This window comes from Engystomops pustulosus, chromosome 7 (assembly GCF_040894005.1).
Source record: "Engystomops pustulosus chromosome 7, aEngPut4.maternal, whole genome shotgun sequence".
NCBI classification, from domain to species: domain Eukaryota; kingdom Metazoa; phylum Chordata; class Amphibia; order Anura; family Leptodactylidae; genus Engystomops; species Engystomops pustulosus.
The window spans coordinates 101,976,726-102,000,596 of NC_092417.1; the positions used below are offsets into that span (position 1 = coordinate 101,976,726).

General features: G+C 40.4%; 1 protein-coding gene across 2 annotated transcripts; it reads left to right on the forward strand.

Moving 5' to 3' along the window:
- The first annotated feature begins 1,023 nt into the window (after positions 1-1,023).
- On the forward strand, positions 1,024-18,811 carry TK2 (thymidine kinase 2). Of its 2 annotated transcripts, none has more exons than XM_072117484.1 (10): positions 1,024-1,273; positions 3,279-3,310; positions 5,738-5,812; positions 7,451-7,504; positions 10,319-10,408; positions 10,754-10,827; positions 15,454-15,542; positions 16,068-16,147; positions 17,467-17,547; positions 18,361-18,811. In XM_072117484.1, the coding sequence occupies exons 1-10, from the start codon at positions 1,162-1,164 to the stop codon at positions 18,436-18,438; spliced, it is 765 nt and encodes a 254-aa protein (XP_071973585.1). In that variant the 5' UTR covers positions 1,024-1,161; the 3' UTR covers positions 18,439-18,811. The 2 variants fall into 2 exon arrangements, with proteins under 2 accessions (XP_071973585.1, XP_071973586.1); XM_072117485.1 differs by lacking the exon at positions 1,024-1,273 and adding an exon at positions 1,372-1,473.
- The last annotated feature ends 5,060 nt before the right edge of the window (positions 18,812-23,871 follow it).

The window sequence follows — 23,871 nt, forward strand, 5'->3', positions numbered from 1 at the left end:
ATTTGGGGGGGGTGGATGGCAGTGTGCATGGGGGACCTTAATAAAAAAAAGTAGGGGGGAATGGCAGTATGTATGAGGGGGGGGGGGCTAATAAAATATGGAGGGGGGATGGCAGTGTGCATGGGGAACATTAATTTAATAAAATAAGGAGGGGGGAATGGCAGTGTGTATGAGGGGGGGGTTAATAAAATATAGAGGGGGGATGGCAGTGTGCATGGGGAACATATTTAATAAAATAAGGAGGGGGGAATGGCAGTGTGTATGAGGGGGGGGTTAATAAAATATAGAGGGGGGATGGCAGTGTGTATGAGGGGGGGTTAATAAAATATAGAGGGGGGATGGCAGTGTGTATGAGGGGGGGTTAATAAAATATAGAGGGGGGATGGCAGTGTGTATGAGGGGGGGTTAATAAAATATAGAGGGGGGATGGCAGTGTGTATGAGGGGGGGGTTAATAAAATATAGAGGGGGGATGGCAGTCTGCATGGGGAACATATTTAATAAAATAAGGAGGGGGGAATGGCAATGTGTATGAGGGAATGGTTTTTATTCAGGTAATTAGGAAAAACGATCAAAAACGGATGCGTTTTTTTTTAAACGGACTGCTTAAAAACTGATTCAAAACGCCATGTGTGACTGCAGCCTTCTAGAGCTTTTAGTAGAAATCATTAAAACATTGTGCCACAAACTTACATCCCACTCCAAAAATATAGCACGGTTCCTGCGCCAAAATGAATAAGTGCCTCTCATGAAGTTTTTCTTTTTTGCAGACACATCCACTTTGAAAAGATAGGTTTTTGGATGAAGTTTTCGGCTTTGATGCGTTTTTAGTTTCCTATTGACTTCTATAAAAACTGTGGAGAAGAATGAGCGCCTATAGTGCACATAATGTATCAGAATTTCCCTCATATCCATACACGCGGTGATTTACCTCATGGGCTCATACTACAGCAGAGACGGGCACTACACTGAGCCTATAGCACAATGGCTGCGGTGCTATATCCCGGGTGATTACATACACTATGACACTATCCCTCCTCCTGTCAGTGACTCGGGGCCGGCCTCTCTGTCAGGTCTCCTCCCCGCCGGCTGTGACGATGTCGGGGGAGTTGCTGACTACAAGCCGGATGTGTTGTGCCATGTGTAGGCCTCGTCACCGGGCATGTCATTGCCAGCAGCGGTTCGAGTGTGCACTGGGCTGCGGGCTGTAGTACAGCGGGCGGCAGTCGGGGTCGGGCCCACCATGAGTCGCTTACTGCACAGTGATGGTGCAGGTAAGTACCGCCCCGGCTCTGCATGTCACGTGCTGCGGTACTACAGGTGCGCCCCCGGTGGGTACTACAGGTGCAGACATGTCCTCACAGCTCAGGAGGAGGAGGAATGGCAGCCATAAAGGACGTGTGATTCCGGAATAAATGCTGGAGTCTGGCAGCCCTGGGCATCTGCTGCTCCCCAGACTATCATGATATATCATGTACATGTCAGAGCACAGGATATAATGGCGCTTCTGAATGTATAAATCTAAAACTCCAAATATTTAGTGCAGTGTGCTCACATTTAGTGAAGTATCAAACATCTGACCCAGGGTTTTCCTGGAGGTTGGACGCTCCAGTCTTATACTGCAGCGGAATAATCATCCAGCATCAGGCACAGTGATTAAACACTCTGTCTAGTGCTACTCTCTACTGCTCTAATGACAGACACATTAATACATCTCCTCCATTTTAACCATCGTCTGGATGTACCTCCAGCAGATCAGACGATGTTCCCCGAGATGCTCTTGAGCTGACAGAGATTGCCAAGCACAATACATCGGAACCCTTCAGACAACCCACTTTCCCCCATCATGAAGATGGGGGGGGGGGGGGAGGGAGGCCTGATGGGGTCCGATGTATGGCGCTTGGCAATCTCTGTCGGCTCCAGCTGCTCCGATCGAGGTACATCCAGACCCTGGTTAAATTGGGGGAGATGTATTAATGTGTCAGTCTTTAGACTGATGCTGTATGATTAATCTGGTGCAGTATAAGACTGGAGTGTGGATAGGGCATAACTTGTTTCATTGAAAAATCCCTTTAACCCCTTAACGACCTAGCCCTTTTTTGTTTTTTCATTTCCATTTTTCACTCCCCACTTTCAAAACATAAAGAGCTCTGTTACAGCTTGTTTTCTGCGTAACAAATTGCACTTCATAGTGATGATATTGAATATTCCATGCCGTGTACTGGGAAGTTGGAATAAAAAAATTCCAAATGCAGTGAAAATGGTGAAAAACCGCATTTGCACCATTTTCTTGTGGGTTTGGATTTTATGGCTTTCACTGTGCGCCCCAAATGACAGGTCTACTTTATTCTTTGGGTCGGTACGATTACGGGGATACCAAATTTGTATAGGTTTTATAATGTTTTCATACATTTACAAAAATGAAAACTTCCTGTACATAACATTTTTTAGTGTCATTGTGTGCGACTTTAGATGAAGTTTTCAATGATACCATTTTGAGGATCACTTTTTATTGAATATTTTATATTTTTCAAAATGGCAAAAAAGTGTCATTTTGGACTTTGGGCGCTATATTGATAGATCGGGCATTCTCAGATGCTGCGATACCTAATGTGTTTATGATTTTTACTGTTTATTTATATCAATTCTAGGGAAAAGGGGGTGATTTGAATTTTTAGGTTTTTTTAAAATTATTTTTTTCCTTTAATTTTTCCTTTCATCATTTTTCAGAAAAGGGTACTTTAATCCTAGGTTGTCTGATCGATCCTATCATATACTGCCATACTACTGTATAGCAGTATATGGGGATTTTCCACCTTATTCATTAAAATGTGTAAATCGCACATTGTAATGAATGTGTTAAAACTAGACAGCCTCGGTCTTCAGAAGACCTGAGGCTGTCATGGCGACCAAACGCCGCTCCACAATGACGTCTCTGGGAGTGACGATAGTCACCAAGATGGCAGAGACCATTTTGAAGCGATCGACGGAATAACAGCCTGTGGTTGGTGCTAGCAGCGATTGCGGGTGTTACCGGTAAGTCTTTGCTGTAATATGCAGCAATGTCTTACCGGCTATGGAGAGGGCTCAGCCCCTGGAAGGGGTTAAAAACACACATGATATGAATATAATATGTCCAACATCTGCTTATTAACGGTTTCCATATAGCACAACCCTTTTTTCATATACTGCTAATGTATGGTGCAACAATGAAAGTTCAGTTGTCTTCCATATGATCTTGATTTAATTGTAACACTTTTTTTGAAAATTTCTTTGTAGCTAATGGATTGAGAAACAAAGCTAAAAGCACAGTAAGTATTTTCCGTTAAGGCTAAGACTAACTCTGTGTCCTTTAGTTACAATATCCTCTACTTAAAGGGAACCTGTCACCACATTTTTCACAAATACAGGTAGTGGCAGGTTCCTATAGAGCCCTAGTAACTATCTGACACCCTTATTTTAGCTAAAAATAGTTTCCCTCAGATACCCATAAAATCAGAGTTATAAACTTGCCTGTATCTATGAATCTTTGGAGCAAGTAGATGGGGGTGGCCTAATGTCATGTGACAAGGGTAATGACATCAAAGTTCCTTAAGCTACTTAACATTAGCAAACTGTACCCCATGTACATATCTGACCACAAATAAACAATCACCGCAGCCTCCATGGACCCCATTCTACCCCTCTCCATGCAGGCTGCTGTGATTTAAAATGATACAGTATGCTGTGATTTCATGAGATATATGCTTGGCGTACAGTATTCTAATGCTAAAGGACCTGTGATGATGTCATCCAGGTCACATGACATTACAGCTGCATACAGATATAGGATGGGGAGTAGCTGCTGGACTCGCTGTAGCCATATTTAGTTACCAGGTAAAACTATAAAGTTAAATTGCTAAAAAGAAAAATAAACAAGCGCTCCTTTGTGTAATAAATTCTAGGATAGATCGCTATTGCCTAAAAAATATATATCGTGCTCACCTTTGAGCGTTGTGCAAGCAGGCACAACACTGTGGGGTCACACATCGGATGCAGCCTAGTCCTTGCCGGTTGGGAAAAATGCATAAAACACTGGGTAAAATGCATAAAGTATCTTAAGGGCAGGGGTTCATCTCCGTCCTCACGGGTGTAAGTAAAAGATGGGACTATATCCACGGCGCTTCTCCAATCCAATAAAATAATTTTATTATAAATAAATAAAATCAAGTAAAATGTGAACTTGTCTTAAGTTCACATTTTACTTGATTTTATTTATAATAAAATTATTTTATTGGATTGGAGAAGCGCCGTGGATATAGTCCCATCTTTTACTTACACCCGTGAGGACGGAGATGAACCCCTGCCCTTCAGATACTTTATATAAAGTGATATTAATGGGGATTTCAGGGGAACAATTTTTAGCTAAAAGAAAGGTGTCAGTTAGTTACTAGGGATCTATGGGAACCTGTATTTGGGAATGAATGGTTCCCTTTATCTCTTCAAGGGAATTGTACTGTGAATCTGTACATTGTACACTCTTTATAGAGTCATGCAATTAACCCACACAAAATAAAGACTTCATCAAAAACTATGATAAAAAAGCATTGTCCTTATCCCTAAATGGTTTATTTCCATGGCTGCAATGTTACAAAAATGTAAACTGTTATGCAGCTCACCTGATGTGAGTCCAGCACATTAAAGGAAACCTACCATTTAGAATGGTCGGTGTAAGCTGTAAGTACCGGGCACCAGCTCAGGGTGAGCTGGTGCGGGACTTACTTTCGTTAGTGTTATAAACCGCGGTATCGCGGTTTTAACACTTTTTAAACTTTAGAGCAGAAGGGGCTTCGGTGCTGCGTGCGCACGCCTGCATAGGAAATAGCGGAGATGTTGCGCGCGCACGGTCACGCGCAGCGCCGAAGCCCCTTCTGCTCTAAAGTTTAAAAAGTGTTAAAACCGCGATACCGCGGTTTATAACACTAACTAAAGTAAGTACCGGCACCAGCTCACCCTGAGCTGGTGCCCGGTACTTACAGCTTACACCGACCATTCTAAATGGTAGGTTTCCTTTAAGGGAGTTTTCACACGTGGTAAGTGGTGAAAAAAGAGGTGGAGTAGCACCTATCAATTATATGTGCTTCCACATTATCATCCACACCGCATTTGGATTTGAAATATGCTTCTGAAAAACTGTTACATCTTGGGCATTTAGTCATGTGACCAGGATGACATAATCAGAGGTCCTGTTACATCTGCAACGTCTAACCCATGTATGTATCTGATCACATGAACTCACAGCAGCCTCCATGGAGGATGGGGAGGAGTAGAAGTCCATGGAAGCTGCTGTGAATTCAGATATCTGCATTGTGTACAGTTTGCTAAGGTTAGGAGACTAAAGTGATGATGTCACATGACATGCTGAAAAGAAGCGGGGGACATGGGGAGGAGTAGATAATAAAGTTGATTTACATGGATGTAATGGAAAAAATGATTAAAAGATGGGTGTCAGTTAAATAATAGGGTTTCATAGGAATCTGTCACTAGCTGTATTTGTGAAAATGTGGCGACAGGTTCCCTATAAGAATAGCACAAGGGTCAGTTGATTTCTTTTGGCCCTGTGTTCTAGTCCAAACAAAGTATCAGAAGCTTGAAACTGTTAACTACACTTTAATGGCCCATGTGGGAAAATAGAAGGATGGTTTTAATATATTATCTGTTCAGTCACCTTTCACACCTTTTTCCTTTAATCTTTTTAGATCTGTGTGGAAGGAAATATAGCTAGTGGAAAAACCAGCTGTCTAGAGTATTTCTCCAATACGGCGAACCTTGATGTAAGTATGTAAATGTTATAGACCATATAACTCCCTGGGGATGGGATCACACAGGTAGTGTGTGACGGGGTACTGTAGCAGGGGGCGTAGCGTGGGGTTCCATGTGATATATAAAGCAGTTCACCAGTTTAAAGGGAACCTGTCACCAGGGACCTCATTTTCACTAAAGACAGGTTGCAGAAGCCCATGACACCTGCATTGCAAATCTGCCTTTCTGCCTTTTTTTAGTATTTGCATTACAATATAATTGTGTTATAACTTACCTTGCTCCCTGACAAAATCCTGGGGTAGTCACAGGGGCTGGACTTTGGTTTGGATGCATTTCAAAAAACAACATGTGCCTTGTCTGTATTACCCACTCCTCAGAGTTTGGCCCCCACCTTTGTGCTCCTGTACAGCTCCACCTCCTGCTCCTTCTCAGAGGTCACAGCCTGGTCAGCATGACATCAGTGGGGGAGGGACAAGCTGTACAGGAGCACAAACACGGCCTGCAGCTCAAACAGGACACATGTTGTTTTTTGAAATGTATGCAAACAAAAGCCCAGCCACTGTGACTACCCCAGGATTTTGTCAGGATGCAAAAGTAAGTTATAAAACACAATTATATTGTAATGCAAATGCTTAGAATAGGCAGAAAGGTAGATGTGCACTGCAGGTGTCATGGGCTTTTACAATCTGTCTTAAGTGAAAAATGAGGTCCCTGGTGACAGGTTCCCTTTAAAGTCCGGGTATCGCGGAAAGTAAGCACTTGTTGACTGGGCCCACCATAATCCAAATAGAGAGAGCCATGGTGCTCCTTTTAAATCCAGTTAAAAATACATGTCCTTTATTCAGAGTAGAATACAGCTGTATGCTCTGAATAAAGAAGTCGTGGCTTTCTCTCTATTTGCACTGGGTCATCATGCTTGGAGAAATGCACATACCGTATATACTCGAGTATAAGCCGAAACTCCTAATTTCAACACAAAAACTGGGTAAACCTATTGACTCGAGTATAAGCCGAGGGTGGGAAATGCATTGATTACGGCCTCCCAGTATATAGTCTGCCAGCCCCTGTAGCATACAGCCTGCCCAGCCCCTGTAGCATACAGCCTGCCCAGCCCCTGTAGTAGGAAAAAAAATAACACTATACTCATCTTTCCGACGTCCCCCATAGGTCCTCTTCTGTCTCAGACTGTCTCAGACAGAAGAGGACCTACAGGTGATGTCAGAAAGGTGAGTTTTGACTTTATTTTTTTAGTTGACTCGAGTATAAGCCGAGTTAGGGTTTTTGAGCACAAATTTTGTGTTGAAAAACTAGGCTTATACTCGAGTATATAAGGTAATCATTGTGACAAATATCAATATTAATTCTGGAAATGAAAGGTGCCATGTATTACTTGGGTGCTGTATTGGCAATACTTTATGCAATGTGTTTGGGTATTTTGTGAACATCATAGACTGAATCTTTCCTGGTCCTTGTAATCTGTATAGCAACCACTTTTTGTAACTTTATGTAACTCCTGGCCTAAAAATCCATTTCTTCTTGCAACCATTTTTCACAATTGACGGAACCATGCTGTAATGGGATGGCAGCCTGTTCAAAAATATCAAAAGACCATTCTTGCAGAGTGTTTAATAAATTGATTTATTTTTCAGGTTTTGACAGAACCTGTATCAAAATGGAGAAATGTCCAAGGCCACAATCCACTGGTGAGTTACTATGTAATTCAAGGGGTTGGCCACTTTTAACAATCACGAGTCTAAAATGGGTGTATGTACTTATTTTACTGTAGGGACATTATACATGGACACAGACCCTTTTACTTTATGATGTATTGGTAATGACGTTCTTAGGATTCACTACCCGCTTATGAATTTTTATGCATGATGCACTTGTGAAGTTATTTATATACTGCTCTAGGTGCCATAGGTATGATGGCAATATAGCTATTTGGAGTCCTACTCCTGACTTGTTTTTTATACTGTTTGTGATATATGGCTTTTAAACTGTTTCATTTAATAAATATGTGATATTTTTTAGACTGGATTACTCTGTGTGCTTTGGGTTTTGTATACTATTTGATGGAGTTGGTTGGTGCATATTTGTAGGGGAGACACTATGGGGGGATTTACTAACGCACTTGCACCACAATTCTGGTGGTTTTGAGCCAAAAACCCTGCCTAAAATGCCTTGCACCACAGTTATCAAGGCTTTTAGACCTTTTTTGGCACTTTCCCGACTTGTCCGACTAAGGGGGTGTGACCGTTGGGAAATGGAGGTGGCTTCATAATAAAGGGCGTGGCTCGTGGGGGGAAAAGGGGCGCCCAAAATTCTGACACATAGTTGAGACCAACTAAAAGTAGGTCTAAAGTAGGAACCGACAATCTTATGCTGCACCAGAATTCATCATCACAGTGATAAATCAGGCGCAGCAAAAGACTAGTGTTTTCCAACTAGAAACTGACGGAACCTGAGACACTTTGTTAAATCTCCCCCTATCCGTTGCCAGCCCAGTATAAATGTCTGTAACAATTGGTTTGGTAATATTTTTGAAAACTGTAAAGCTAGGCTGCCAGTAAATTAGGGTTTGTCAGATAATTAAGGAAATTGGCACCAGGTGGCAAACGCCTGTGCACTTCCTACTGATTGGTGACTGTTGTAACCTTCAGAAAATGTATTATCCTCATGTTTTTTGCAAAATGAAAGGTTATGTGGATGTACTTTGGTAAATATGTAAAACACTGTTCTAGTGCAGGCTGTACTCCATCAAATCGATGGAGATTACATAATTTCTGAAAAAATAAATTGGACATACATTGTTCTTCAATTTTGATCTCAAGTGGGTGTATTTGTGTATGCATGTAGGGCAACGGAGCAGGTGAGACTTTTAAGCTATAGTCCCTAATCTGTCCCCACCTATCGGTTCCCTGTTTATCACCAGTGCAGTGCCACCTTCTTCCCTGGTATGACTTGCGAGGCCTTTTTACAAGCACCATTGAGTGATGAACTGAGTTAAAGATCACCTGATGCTTCTTTCCTTTGTCAAAATTGAAGAGAAACTGTCACCAGCTAAAAAACCCTACATGACAAATCTTAATTCATTGCTGCTGTACACACAATTGATTTTTTTTTTTCTTAAACTTGATCAAAAGTGCTTTTATTATGTGCCTAAGCTCATACTAACCAAGTGGGCAGTGACCTGTTATTTTCTTTGGATCTGTTTCTGTGCACTGGCCCCTTGGCTTGTACAAGCTAATTTACATAGCAACTCCAGGGCCAGATATTTTAAGTGGGGGGCCTGATTTAAGAAAAAATTTATCAAATTGGCAAAAAAAGTCATTCTGAGTTATGTCATTCAGTATTTTGTACTTAACACATTTGACAAACTAAAGCTTTGTATTTTGAGACAGTGACAGGGAACACTATTCACCCTATAAATGTCTTGGTGTATTGTACTGAGGTGACAACTTTCTTTTGGGAAAGGCTGGAAAGGGCCGGAGATGGACTTGAGAAGAAATATTGCAGGTTTCCTAATCCCTAGTCCAGTGATGGCGAACCTTTTAGCGATCGAGTGCCCAAACTGCAAGCCAAAACCCACTTCTCTACCACAAAGTGCCAACATGGTAATTTATAGCAATATTACCTACATAAAGGCCAAATAATACTGCCACATGTTTACCGCCACTATTAGTATGCATAACACAGACATACAGTACACACATATATACAGTATGCATAACACAGGCATACAGTACACACATATATACAGTATGCATAACACAGACATATAGTACACACATATATACAGTATGCATAACACAGACATATAGTACACACATATATACAGTATGCATAACACAGACATATAATACACACATATATACAGTATGCATGGCACAGATACAGACACACACACATGTGCATAACAAAGACATATTATATATCTGTGTTATGCATATGTGTGTAAATGTCACATATACACACACATATGCACTCCAGGTCTCCTAGTAGGAGGGGGAGGTACAAGCTTCACCCCCGCTGCTTCCTGCTCCCAGCGCTGCACTGGGAACTTCTTATAGAGCAGCGGCTCCTCTAACAGGAGCACAGACATTGTCCTGGACCCGGCCAAGTGCTGCATCTGAGGGGCCAGCAGGTCCTCAGTTTAGAAAAACTGCATCTACCCCATGCAGTGTGACCTGTTTGCTCTGTATATGAGCGCAAGGGGCAGATGCTGTTCTTCTAAACTGTGGACCTGCGGGCCTCTGCACACGGTGGAGGATGATGGCATGCGTGCCAGCAGAGAGGGCTCTGCGTGCCATGTCTGGCACGCGTGCCATAGGTTCGCCACCACTGCCCTAGTCCATCTCTATGATTATTGTTATGCTGTTGGATAATCGGCTGTACAAAATAAAAGTGCAGACACAATGTGGAAGGAAGAATATATATATTTATTTATTGCTGGGGGCTTTAAAAATGAAAAAGAATTTATACGCCACTCTCCTTTTTTACAATTCTTTGTTTAGGGTTTAATGTACATGGATCCGACTAGATGGGGGTTAACGTTGCAGACATATGTTCAGCTCACAATGTTGGATGTCCACACCAAACCAACAGTAAGGATTTTATCTTCATTCTAATATACTTTAAGAAATGTATTCCCAGTGGTCAGTCCGCTTTGTGTGATTCACCACTGTTCTATAAGTATGGCACTACCCAGTGATGGCACTGCCATTTTTCATAGTTCTGTGGATTGGTTTGGCCCAAGACCTGCCAATGTACCTCCATGGCAAATTCGGAAGTTTAATCTTCCTAGCGGCCCAGCGCATGTTAGTATGCTGAATCGCAGCTCTATTTGGTCTGTAAAAGGAAATTTCTGTTATGAAGGGAGGGATTATATAATAGTTTACTTACCAGTCTGTTGTGAAATAATCTGTTTTTAACTTTCTAAATTCTTGCAGGCCGCTCCAGTTAAAATGATGGAGAGGTCCATCCATAGTGCAAAGTACATATTTGTGGAAAATCTTTATAAAAGGTAGATTATTTTCCCATGAATTATCCATTGTATATGTGCAGATTGGTTTGCCTTCTCACAAATAACATTTATGCATTGTATAATGAAATGTTTTTCAGGATTCTGATACACTTTAAATGACATCTATTACCAGGATGAAGGATTGTTAACCAAACACACTTGCATGCTGGTGTGTGATCCCTCTAGCAGGATCCACTTTTCCTCAACCTTCTTATGCCCTTGATTTTTTAAGAATAAAAGGCTTTAAACATTATGCAAATGAGCCTGGGGGACTTCAGACTCAATCAAAAACTATGGAGCCTGGAGCCCCTCTGGATAATTTGCATAATTAGAAAATTCTTTCTTTGTAAAAATCAGGGAATAAGCAACCAAAATAAGAGCAGATCCTGTGAGAAGGGGCATACACCGGTATGTCAGTGTGCTTGCTTTACAATCCCTCATCCTAGTGGTAGATGTCCTTTTAGATATATTTCCAAGATCACTGCTTGCTGCTGATGCATGGTGACATTCATTAAGAGACTGCAGGGAAAAGGGGTGGTGTTTTGCCAGCCACACCTGTCCCGCCAGATGTACTTAGAGGTTCTGATGCTAGGATTAATTCTACACTTTGTCCTGACTGTTGTAGAACTGCACTATAACCTGCACTAGGAATCTGTTGCAAGCCATATTTAGTGAGTTGGGTGTCCCTGTCCCCCAGACTGCTCTCCATCCTGTCATTCCTGCCCTTTTTGTGTGAAAATGGCATAAAGGGCAAAACGAAAAGTATGCAGCAGACAAATACCGTATATACTTGTGAATAAGCTGGGTTTTTCAGCACAAAAAATGTGCTGAAAAACCCCACCTCGGCTTATACAGGAGTCGATAAAAAAATAAATGTACATACTCACCTTCCAGTCCCCGCAGCTCATCTTCTCTTTGCTGTAACAGCCAGCAGAGCTGGCCCCCTATACACCACAGGGGGCTGTCTGGCTACAAGTGTATACGGTAACTAAGTGCCACTATCATGGTCCCAACAGTCATGGTCAAAGACGCAGGGCAGGCTGTAAGGGCTGGATATTCACATTATACTGCTGTACAGTTGTATTGCAGTATATTTTCATGATTGAGCGCAAAACTCCATCCCAAAACTCCGCCAGCGCTTCCTCTTCCCCGGACTGCCCCGCTCACTCCACAGGGCAATGGTGACCGTCGCATGACGTGCGGCAGTCACCGCCCTCTTATGAATACGCCGGTGTTTCTATTGTGTTTGTTAGCGTTATTGGAGGTGTCTGATAACGCTAACATTGTAACCATGCTGCATTTGTTTTAGCACTAGGAGCTGCTTACTTTAGTAAGCAGCTCTTAGTGCCATTTTTCAGGGCGACACGTCCTCTTTAAAGGGAACCTGTCACCAGGGACCACATATTTCACTAAAGACAGATTGTAAAAGCCCATGACACCAGCAGTACAAAAATACCTCTCTGCCTTTTCTAAGTATTTGCATTACAATATAATTGTGTGTTGTAACTTACTCTTGCACCTGACAAAATCCTGGGGTAGTCCCAGGGGCTTCGCTTTGGTTTGGATGCATTTCAAAAAACAACATGTGACTTATCTGAGCTGTAGACAGATTTCCACTGCAGGTGTAATAAGCTTCTATAACCTGTCTTTAGTGAAAATAAGGTCCCCGGTGACAGGTTCCCTTTAAAGAAACAGACTGCTAAGTTCCTATTGGCTACAGGCGCGGGGGCAAAACTAGGAGAAGCAGGACCTCATAGCAGACTTCTGAATGGGCCCTCCCCATGTATACTCACATACATGAGTTACAGTCACACACAGTATATACACACTATATATATATTATGTATGTATACGTACATGCATACATACAGCAAATGCCCAAATACATGATGTACCATATGCACATTCAGCTTATACACATACATACAGTTACTGATACAGACACCCAGTATATACACAGCCCAATACGTCAGGTGCCGGGCCCCCAGAAACCTTGAGATGTTCCCTTTAAGATTGCACTTCCTTTTTTAATGCTTATGGTAAAAGGAATCTCTTTGATGATTTTTACTGAGCAAGTTTCCTTATTGAGAGATCTGTGTACGGTTAATCCTTATGTGGTAAATTCCAGTATTTCTCAATCACTTTTGTTACACTATATATTTACAAGGTTCAGTATCACAAGGGTGACTGTATCTTGCTTCCTGTTATGGGTGGTTAAAATTCTGTTTTTCATATTTAAAATAACGTATATACTCAAGTATAAGCCAAGTTTTTCAGCTCAATTTTTGTGCTGAAAAAGCCATACTCGGGTATATAAATAAACACCCTTAGTACTCACCCTGCGACGCTGTCCCCTGGCATCCTCTTCTATCCGTGGCTCGTCTTCTCCCCGGATCTTGTGGCTTCCAGGCAGAGACACGTCTATGCTCTCTGCCCGCACTCTCTGCAAGCACTCTGTTGTGCTTGATGTGGCAACACCTGCGTGCTGGTGATTTTATTTGTAAAGGGGGCACGGCTGGTCAATTTTTTTTGGAAAGGGAGCTCTGCTGGACATTTTGTTAAAGAGTAGTTGCTGCATTTTCCAACCTATGCTTATATTCGAGTCAACAAGTTTTTTTTTGTGGCAAAAAAAGAAAAATTTCTTTTAACTATACTGTATAGTCGTATTTCAGAATTGTTAAAATTCAAACATGCTTATACATAAGTTTTCCTCAAAATCATTATAATTGGGCACATTGAAAGTCCCAACATGAACTGTTCCGTCATTTTTACTACATAAAGGGAACCGGTCATTAGGATTTCACCTTTTCACAGATGCCAGGTTTCCACAACCTTTTTAATACTAATTCCCAATCTGCTTTTAATAATCAACATTACTGATTTCAGTAGATAAAAGTAAAACTGGCTCCATGCCAGCAAACCGGATCGATTCATGGGGTGTCTGTTGCAGGGCTACAAGTCATCATAATTATCTCCACACTGTTTTTGCAGCTCTCCCCATCCATCTTCCTTTGCCATCAATCGCGCCAACATGAGCTGAGTCCTTGCTGTCAGCTTAGGTCAGCAGGAGATAGGGGGAGGATGAGGGAGAGTCATAATAAGTATGAGAGCAGTGTAGAGAGGATGATGACACAGGGCCTTGCGGCCTTGCAACAAATGCCCCAATGACTTGATCGAGTTTGCTAGCAAGAAGCCAGGTATACTTTATCTACTTTTAGGGAGTGGAACCAATAATGTTAATTGCAAGAGCATACTGGGAATTACTATTAGGCTATGGAAACATGTCATTAGGTGAAATTTTTATATCCAGATGACCCTTTAAATGGAAACCCTATTTTCACGTACTTGCCTAATGAAATACATAATAAAATATAAAAGCAAGCAACAGAGCAAATGGTCTTGAAGCTTTCCTACCGCCCTTAGCCGTAGAAGCCGTGTGTTTCTTCATGGGGACAGGCTACAAACAAAATTGGCTAATTTTGAAGTCCCTATTACCACTGTCTTCTACTTTTAAATAAACCAATGTAAATAAAATTTACCATCAAAATCCAGCATGGTAAACCAGGGGCACTTGCTCATACTTTTATGCAATGTGACTGTGGTACTTTTCTTATATTATTTTCCTTCTAAAATAAAGGGTTACAATTATGCTAATGAGCCAATGGGGGTGTTTCCAGAGCCCCTCAGTGATGTCTTTTTCACTGTTTGTTACAATGAGCAGAGCAAGTCTTCCCTCCACCTGCACTTGCTGCTGTTGCTACATTACACAGAGGGAAGAGGGAAAGGGCAGAGAAACATGTTCTATTCATTGTAACCACCTGTGACACTGCAGCACTGAGGGGCTCTTCAGCATAATTTTTAAAGTAGATTTTAGAAGGAAGGCTATAAGAAGATTACCATAGTCACACGGCCTGGATCTATGAGTAAGTGCCCCTGGTTTATCATGACATATTCTGATGGTAGATTTCCTTGAATTAACGACAAAAGGTGGACAACAATCTGACTACATGATCAGACTACGCAACTTGTTTGTAGCCTGCTACTATGGAGACTCTTAGGTCTTCATTGGTAGACTTTTTTTTTTTTTAAATCAACAATAAACTTTATTAAGGGGAACATGGAGAGAGAGAATGCACATTGAATAAATCCGATAAGGATTGGTCTTGCAGGACCCAATAAAAAGGGACCAAAAAGGAGCATAAGTCCAACATGAGGATACATAGGCCTTATCAAACAGAGTTATCTCCAAATAACTGTAGGTGTAAATTTCCTCAAAATTGAGAGGGTAAGACCTTTTTAATGGGCAATATAAATTAAATAATTAAAGCATAGCTATCTGATCAATCATGATCTAAAGGAAATGTTTCTGCATACAAATCTACTGTCATAAATTCCCAATAATAACTATTCACATCTATATTAGACCACCCTGACACCAAGGTTATGTATGATGTGCCTATCTATCTTAATGGTAGGGTAAAGTAAAACAATGCCAGTGTATAGAAGATCAGCGGGGGAGCTACACAATCCTGCTCTGTGATGTCTTTGGTGGAACTTTGAACCTTCATGTCTCTGAGGCTCCTGACCTGTGATCTCTCCATTTACTACTTTCCTTGTCTTTTTCAGTGGTAAGATGCCTGAAGTTGATTATGTTGTGTTAACCGAGTGGTTTAATTGGATTATAAAGAATATTGACCTTTCTGTTGACTTGATAGGTAAGGTTCTATTGGGAACTCTAGTACATATTATACATAAGACGACCCCCTCAATCCTATTTGGGAAGTGTCTTTTTCTTATAGTAGCTTAAAAGGAGATATGGTGATAAGAAGATGGCACTTACTGCAGTTCCTATCAGTATTGCTTTATTGATACATTTTTTACATTAAGACTTAACTTAATGTAACAACTAGACTTGACCTTTAGTTGTTGCACTAAAGGTCACCAAGCAAGTCAACCCGGTTCTTGTGTGGTAAAGCTGCACTTGAGTGGCCAAGAGCTCATCTCTCATCTGTATGCATAGTATTTACCATGTGATGCAGAAGATGAATCACTATTGCTGGGGAGAATAAGGGAAGAAATGCTGAGACAGTTTATGGGATCAAATCAGTCCTGCACCTCTGTAATAGTGGTGACCATATTCATGCTGAGCAGCCATAAATACACAGCCATGTCTATTGTGCTCATCTCAACAGATGACTATAAATGGTTAATGACTCTGTTGCACATGCTTTCCTTTACAGTCTATCTGCGCACATCCCCTGAAACCTGTTACCAGAGACTAAAGACAAGGTGTAGAGAGGAAGAGCGGGTCATACCGATGGTAAGGACTTTTATTCTCAATGTTATGTATCTCCTAAGCCCCATTTGCAGGCTGTGCATTTGCAGAATTTTAGAATTTCAATATATGCTGAGAATTTTCCTGCAGCGGATTGTCTACAGCAAACATGGCCTATGTGTCCCCAGCCGGTTTCTTCAGAATCAGGAATGCATGCACTGCCATATGGAGATTTGGATAAGCATCTGCTAGACTCATGGTCACAATGATCTCCTAGAAAGCAAATGATCAGGCATCCATATCGCCCAGTCCTTGTTTCCAAGGCCATAGATGTCAGGTTACCCCATACGCATTAGATTATTGGTCTACTGTTATAATGTTATCTTTACAGTATGGTTTGTTTGACTAGTCAGAAGGGAAACCAAGTTTATATCCCTTCCAGGCTATATCTGCATTGTGCCATATGTTGTGCCATAAACTACAGAGCTCCCAGTGTATACAACAAACACATATCCATAGATTTTCCTTGTGGCCTCTGTTGGGCAGGGTAATTTTTATGGTGCTGTAGAGAAGCATATTTTACTGTCTTTGTATGTGACAGATCTATTTAGCAATTTCTATCTCCGTGCGAGGGCTGCTAACATCTTCATTTAAAAGAAGCTTCCTATGTGATGTGAACAGAGCCATAGCTCCCATGTCTTGGGGTAGATGCTTTACCTCTGACACATCTCCCTGATATAGAGCCTTGCTTTAAATAAAACGTGAACATCTGTAACTGTGGTCTCTCATAGCCCATTGATGTCTGTACACAGAAACCCCTGCAGAGTATCATATATATCTGTTCTGTAAGCAACGCTACTGAGGCGCGATTAGCTGAATAACAAACGTTATACTCTTGAAGTGCCTGGAGCTCACAAGAAAGTGAACAATCTCTTTAGAAAGTGGTACGTAAGGTCTACAGAGAAAAACGTCTGAAATTGAAGAGTCCTATTATTCTGGAGCAGTAACTGCATGGTGATCTTTTTTAAGCAGTGCCATGAATAAAAAGGGTCAGTGACTCTTTTGAGAGCAATAATGGAGCAGGTAGTCGTCGTGTAACTTAGTTCACAATGACGGACTGGTACACTCTACAATACCTAATAATAGGCAATTGTATGGCTGGAGCTAATGAGGATCAGGGGAAAACTCAACAAGGGATCAGGTCGGCCAGGGCTGCTGGGAATTGTTTGGTCATGGAGCTTACAGTAAAGCATGAATAGATGAGAGGGCTGCCTGCTTGTTATTAAATATGGATGTGAATACAAGCCGTATTGAAAGTGCCAGCCTGAGGCATAAATTCATTTTCCTTCTCATTTCCTTTCCAGGAGTACCTAGATGCCATACATGTGCTCTATGAAGAGTGGCTCATTAAGCAGAGCTCGTTTCCAGTGCCAGCACCAGTTCTAGTGAGTTATTTGATATGTGATATATGATGTTCCCAACAATTTACTTGTATGAATATGATTTTGATTAAAGGGCTATACATATTTTACCAAATAAATCAAATATTCATCCTATAATGGGGAGCTATACAATCTTTTTTATATACCTTTATGTATCAGTTTTTCATAATTTTCTTTTAGGTCACAAACAACAACTTGTGTTTTAACGACTATAAATCCCATTAAACAGCATTTTTAAAGGAGTCCAGTTCTTTTAGAACTGTTATCAAGATTTCACATTTTGACCTAATGACAGGTTTCCATAGGCTGTATAATAACAATAATCAATCTTCTTTTATAATTAACATTCTTAGTTCCATTCAGTTTTAAAAGTATATGAAAGTATACTTGGCTCCATGCCAGCAAAGAGGATCAAGTTATGGGACGTCTGTGCAAGCCTGTGAGTCCCTGTGTGGTCATCACTGCTCTCCTAACTCTCCCCCCTCCCTCATGTAGATCTACAGCCTTGCACAGATGCACATATCTCTCAATCCTCTTTGCTGGCAGGGAGCCAATTGTACTTTTTATATACTTAAAACTGAACAGAGCTAAGAATGTTTATTATAAAAGAAGGTTAATAATTAGCATTAAACAGCCTATGGGAACCTGTCATTAGGTCCTAATGTGAAATCCTGTAAATGTAGCACACGTTCTGAGCTAGTTTGTTAGACCAGCTATGATTGTATTGGCAATAGAGCTAGTAAAGGCCAGTCTGTACAAGGTGTATATCCAGCTTCTTATTGCCTGTGTCCTTGAGTCTTGTTCTTCTTTTTTTAGGTTATAGATGCAGATAAAAACATGGAAGAGATGATTCAACATTATGAAGAGAACCGCGGGAAGATTCTTGCAGTTTAATACTATCAGTTTTGTTGTCCATAGTCTATTTGTAGTGTGATACACAGTGCAGCCAGTGTATAAAAGAAAGTACCATTCCATGCCTGTCATTGTATAGGCAACAAATATATGATAAAAATCGAGATTTGATTCGGACCAATATTGGGGAACCAAGTACTTTCTCACAGGTGCTATTTGTAGACCACTGATCCATATTTCTGCTTCAGCATCTTATATGCCTAATGGAGGGTATAGTGCAATATGCATATATTTTTATTTTACTATTTTATTTATTCCTTTTTTAGAGGTTTATTTTAAACATTGTCATTTATCTTGTTTGTAAATCTCATACAAAGCTAATGTGTTATTTAATAAAGTATTTCAGAAAATTGTTGCATCTGCGTTGTGATGACACTATCAACAAGTTTTAACTCGCCACAAGGTGATAAAGTTAAATTCTCTGGGACTAAGCCATTTTAGGGACCAAGTCTGTTTTTTGAAATCTGCCCAATGTCACTTTTAAGTGGTTAACTTTGTAATGCTTTAAAGTACATCTACCCCCAGATTAGTTGTGGTAGACTGTCCTATAATTGATACTCTTTACCTCTAGGGCAGTGATGGCGAACCTTTTAAAGACTGAGTGCCCAAACTACAACCAAAATCCACTTATTTACCGTGAAGTGCCAACATGGCATTTTAAGCAGTAACTTATTGCAACGTGTTCTTCCACATCTTTCAATTGTATCGGCCGCCTAATGCCACTAATACAGTTGAAAGAAAGAGGGCAAATAGCTTCTCTCCAGGGTCTCTCTGTACAGGAAGAATGGTTGGTCTAGCAGGATGACCTCTAAAGATAATGCAGCCCTGTCCACACCTTCTTACTTTTCCCACAGATCCAAACAGCCAATGAAGTGTCGCTTTAAAATAGCATCGAGAGCAGCATCTCTTAAGTTGCCTGGGACTGCAGAAAGATTTGGTCCTATTTGGTGAACTCTGTCCTGCAGTGATGGCCTGAGTGCCCACAGACACCCACCCGTGCCATAGGATCGCCACCACTGCTCTAGGGGATGATGCAAGTGTTTCCAGCTTAATCCAGGGTGCTCGTAATCCAGAGAAAATGAGGTTTTAAAAATATGTAAATGAGCCTAAGGCGCACAGACTCACTTCACCTGAGTGCGTCACTGCTACTCTGCTCCTTAAAGGGGTATTCCAGGAATCAGCATAATTCATATACAAATGGGTACTAAAAATATAAGCTAGTGTGTAATTAGTTGTTATTTAAAATTGTGCTCCCTTAAAGGGGTATTCCGGGAATATGAACGTCTGACAAAAAAACTCATGATGATATAAATAAATGAATACAACAATAATCAATGTCATTAGTAACAAAACGGAGCTTAAATAATTTTATTTTATGATTTACAAAATGTATGGCCTCTCTAAAGTAGGTGGAGTTATCATTAAGATGGCCGCCACTGGAAACTACAAGTTCCATGATCCTTTAGTTCTCAGTAACTCCTCCTCCCTCTTATGCTCTGCTCCCAGTGATGATGTAACAGGTTTTCTTGCTCTGTTACCATAGTAATGATGTGTAACTGCCATCACCAAAACACCGGCCATACTGGCTGCACTGCAACCAACCGACTACAGCCAAACGTAGTGGTGATCACATGACCCTGCCCAGGCAGGTGCAGGACATGTGATGTGGACATGTGACCAGCAGCCATCTTCTGTCCTGCCCTGGACCGCGCGGAGGAAATTAACGGACTGATTAAAGGGCCAGTAGCATTTTAATTCTTCAGTACAGTCCATGTCACCAGCATTTTCTGCTAAGGGGAGCAAAATTTTAAATAACAACTAATTACACATTAGCTTATATCTTGAGTGCCCACTTGTATATGAATTATGCTGATTCCCGGAATACCCCTTTAAGCAGAAAATTAGAATTAGCAGAAGAATTAAAATGCTACTGGCCCTTTAATCAGTCCGTTAATTTCCTCCGCACGGCCCGTTGTGGATCAGACACAGAACAGAAGATGGCCGCTGGTCACATGTCCACATCACATGTTCTGCAGCTGCCTGGGCAGGTCATGTGATCACCACTACATTTCGCTGTAGTCAGTATGGCCAGTGTTTTGGTGATGGCAGTTACACATCATTACTATGGTAACAGAGCAAGAAAACCTGTTACATCATCACTGGGAGCAGAGCATAAGAGGGAGGAGGAGTTACTGAGAACTAAAGGATCATGGAACTTGTAGTTTCCAGTGGCCATCTTAGTGATAACTCCACCTACTTTAGAGAGGCCGTAAATTTTGTGAATCATTAAATCGGACTATTTAAGCTCCATTTTGTGACTGATGACATTGAGTATTGTTGTATTAATTTATTCATGGGGTTTTGTGTCAGACGTTCATATTCCCGGAATACCTCTTTAATTATGTATGCCCCGGTTCATTAATATTCAGCCCCTCCGTCCGCTCACTCGAGAAGTTCATGCTCTTGATTTCCAGACAGTCGGATGAAGTCATCAGCTGTCTGTTCTCAAGTGAGCAGACTGAGGGGATGGATATAAATGAATCGGGGGCATGCCTAATTTAGAAGCGGAGGAGCCATGAGGGGCTCAGGTGACGTGATTTTAAGACCTTATTTTCCAAGGACTATGGGCACCCTGGATTAAGCCAGAGACACTTGCATCCATCCCCTAAAGGTATTGAGCAACAATTATAGGATAGTCTACCACCGCTAATCTGGTGGTTGATCACCTTTAATATATCCAACTCACATTTTCTAAATGTCTTCTTCATGTTGGCACGGCTTTTTAAGCATTTTTTTTTCTGGGTTGTTAGGAAGTTCAGAATTTTAGGTGCCATTTTTCTCACTTTTTTATAAAAATCGCCAAAACCTATATTTGTAACTTTGAGAGGCCTAAATAAGAGTAAAACCCTGTAAATAACGCCATTTTAGAAACTACACCTCTTAATGAATGAAAAATCAACTTTAAGTAGTTTAACCCTTTAAGGTTTCACAGGGGTTAAAACAAAATGGAAGTGTAATTTACAAACTTTTTTTTTTTTAGATAATACATTCATTTTGTCCAAAATTGAAATGGTCACTATATATTAAATGATGAAAAACTTAACAAAGTTTGATACCCAATTTCTCCTGAGTATGCCGATAACCTATATGTTTTGGTAAACCGCTGTATATGCACATAGACGGGAATAGAACAGAAGGAGCGCCATTCAATTTGCATTGTCACATTTTACAGGCTTTAAAATGTTTATTTATTTGTAATTTAGGCATATGGTGGATTATATTTTGCAGAATTTTCAGGTACATCATTACGGGGGATTCAATAGCAAATAATGAGATTTTATTGACTTTCTTGGCGGTGGTTTAAAAAATCATTAATTTTTTTAGCTTTCTTTCCCCCATCCGTTAACCATACAATAAAAATATTTTCTTTATTCTATGTGTCAGCACAATTATGGAAACACTTCATTTATATAGCTTTTTTATGGTTGACTTGTTTTACAGAATATAGAACAAATTTTGTGAGAAATCCACTTGTTTTTGCATCACCATTTATTAACGGGCATAACATTTAAATTTTTTTTGTTTGCAGAGTTTTTTTACGGCTTTTTTTGTGGGACAATCTGCACTTTTTACTGGTATCATGCCGTGGTAAATTACTTTTTGATCACTTTTTTTTCCCAGTTTTTATGAGGTCAGATGTGAAAATAAATGTTTTTTTTTGTTTTGTTTTTACGGCTTTCAACCTACGGGTTCAGTGACTCCGTAAATTTAGTGAATTTTATTTTTTGTACGGGTTGCCATGGAGTGATATCCATTATGTAGTATTTTTTTGGGTGATTTTTTTTTTTTTACTTTTATGTAGTATTTGATTTTTATATGGGATGGGGCATCGGAACTTTTATTCTTTTAATATTTTCTTTTATTTGGACTTTATTTTTAAACTTTTTTTTTTTTACTGTTTTAATTTGTTCCAGGGTGGGACATGAACAAGTGATCATTTGATGAATATTTATGAATTGAAGCATATTACAGTCAACCTATGCAGACTTTCCGATGCCCCCGAAGGTCCTCTTCTTGCTTCTGATGCTCTGGTCCCTCTTCGGGTCCTTTCGCTCCTCTTAGGGTCCCCTCGCACAGCAGGCACACTATTGGGTTTAGTTTCTATAATGGGGCATTTATGTGATTTTATTAATATTAGGCATTTCAAACTTACTTGAAAATTGAGCAGGTGCCTGTAAATATAGGTTTTGGGGATTTTCATAAAATTGTGAAAAAGTGCACTCACAATTCTAAGCCCCATGACAACCTAGAAAAATGAGAAGATGCTTAAAAAGCCATGCCAACATATAGCGGACATTCAGGAAATGTTATTTACAATGTTATTTGGGTGCTATCTACTTGAAAAGCAAAGAATTTAGAACTTAGAAAAAAAATTCTAATTTATATTTTTATATTTAAATGCGAAATATATCATCTAAAAGCATTTGAAGGTTATTGCCACTTATAGTGACACAGGGCATATTTAAAAAATCCTGCTTGGTCCTTAAGGGGTTAATGAAGACTGTGCGCCATTTTTAATTAATCTGGCGCACCCTGCAAATAGTACAGACTGCACTAGTTTTTTATAAATGTGGCCCAATGTGTCACGCGAAAACAATCTCAAAATCCCCAGGAATATGTCAAAAAGTTCCAAAACACTAACCACTCATATTTGCATTAAAGGGTTAACTTACGGGTTGGGAGGCGTTGAACTGTCATTGATGTGTATTTCTGGAATGGATGGAAAAGAAAACATTACTAAAAAGAGGGGGATTCAACAATGTGTCTCAGGTTCCGCCAGTTTCTAGCTGGAAAACACTAGTGTTTTCCTGTGCAAGATTTATCACTATAATAATGATTTCTGGTGCAGTGTAAGACTGTCGGATCCAACTTTAGCCTTACTTTTAGTTGGTCTAAACTGTTCGCCAGAATTGTGGGCGATTGGATGATTTCCTGCAAACCATGCCCCTTTCTCGCGAGGCCACGACCACCTCATGGAGGCTATGTCCCCTTAATCGGAAAAGTCGGGAAACTGACAAAAAAACTGTCTAAAAGCCTTGATAACTGATTCGATTGCATGCAACACAATCCCCATTTAAATACCTGTCCCAATGGTGCAAGTCCCGAAAACGTCAAAAAAACCGAAAGTGCTGTTATAGAATAACAAATATTTTTTTTCTCCCATGATGCAGCTGGAAAAGGGAAAATTATCTATTTTGATCTTTTGTATCCTCATTTGTAACATCACATAAAAAAGTAATACTCCAGTATTATTATTCAGCAGTCTTTAAAGCCAACATCTCTATGCATTCTTTACTTGGTGTTCCTAAAGCTTGTTCCATTGAGATTCTGCAAATCTTACATCGGCCATCATCC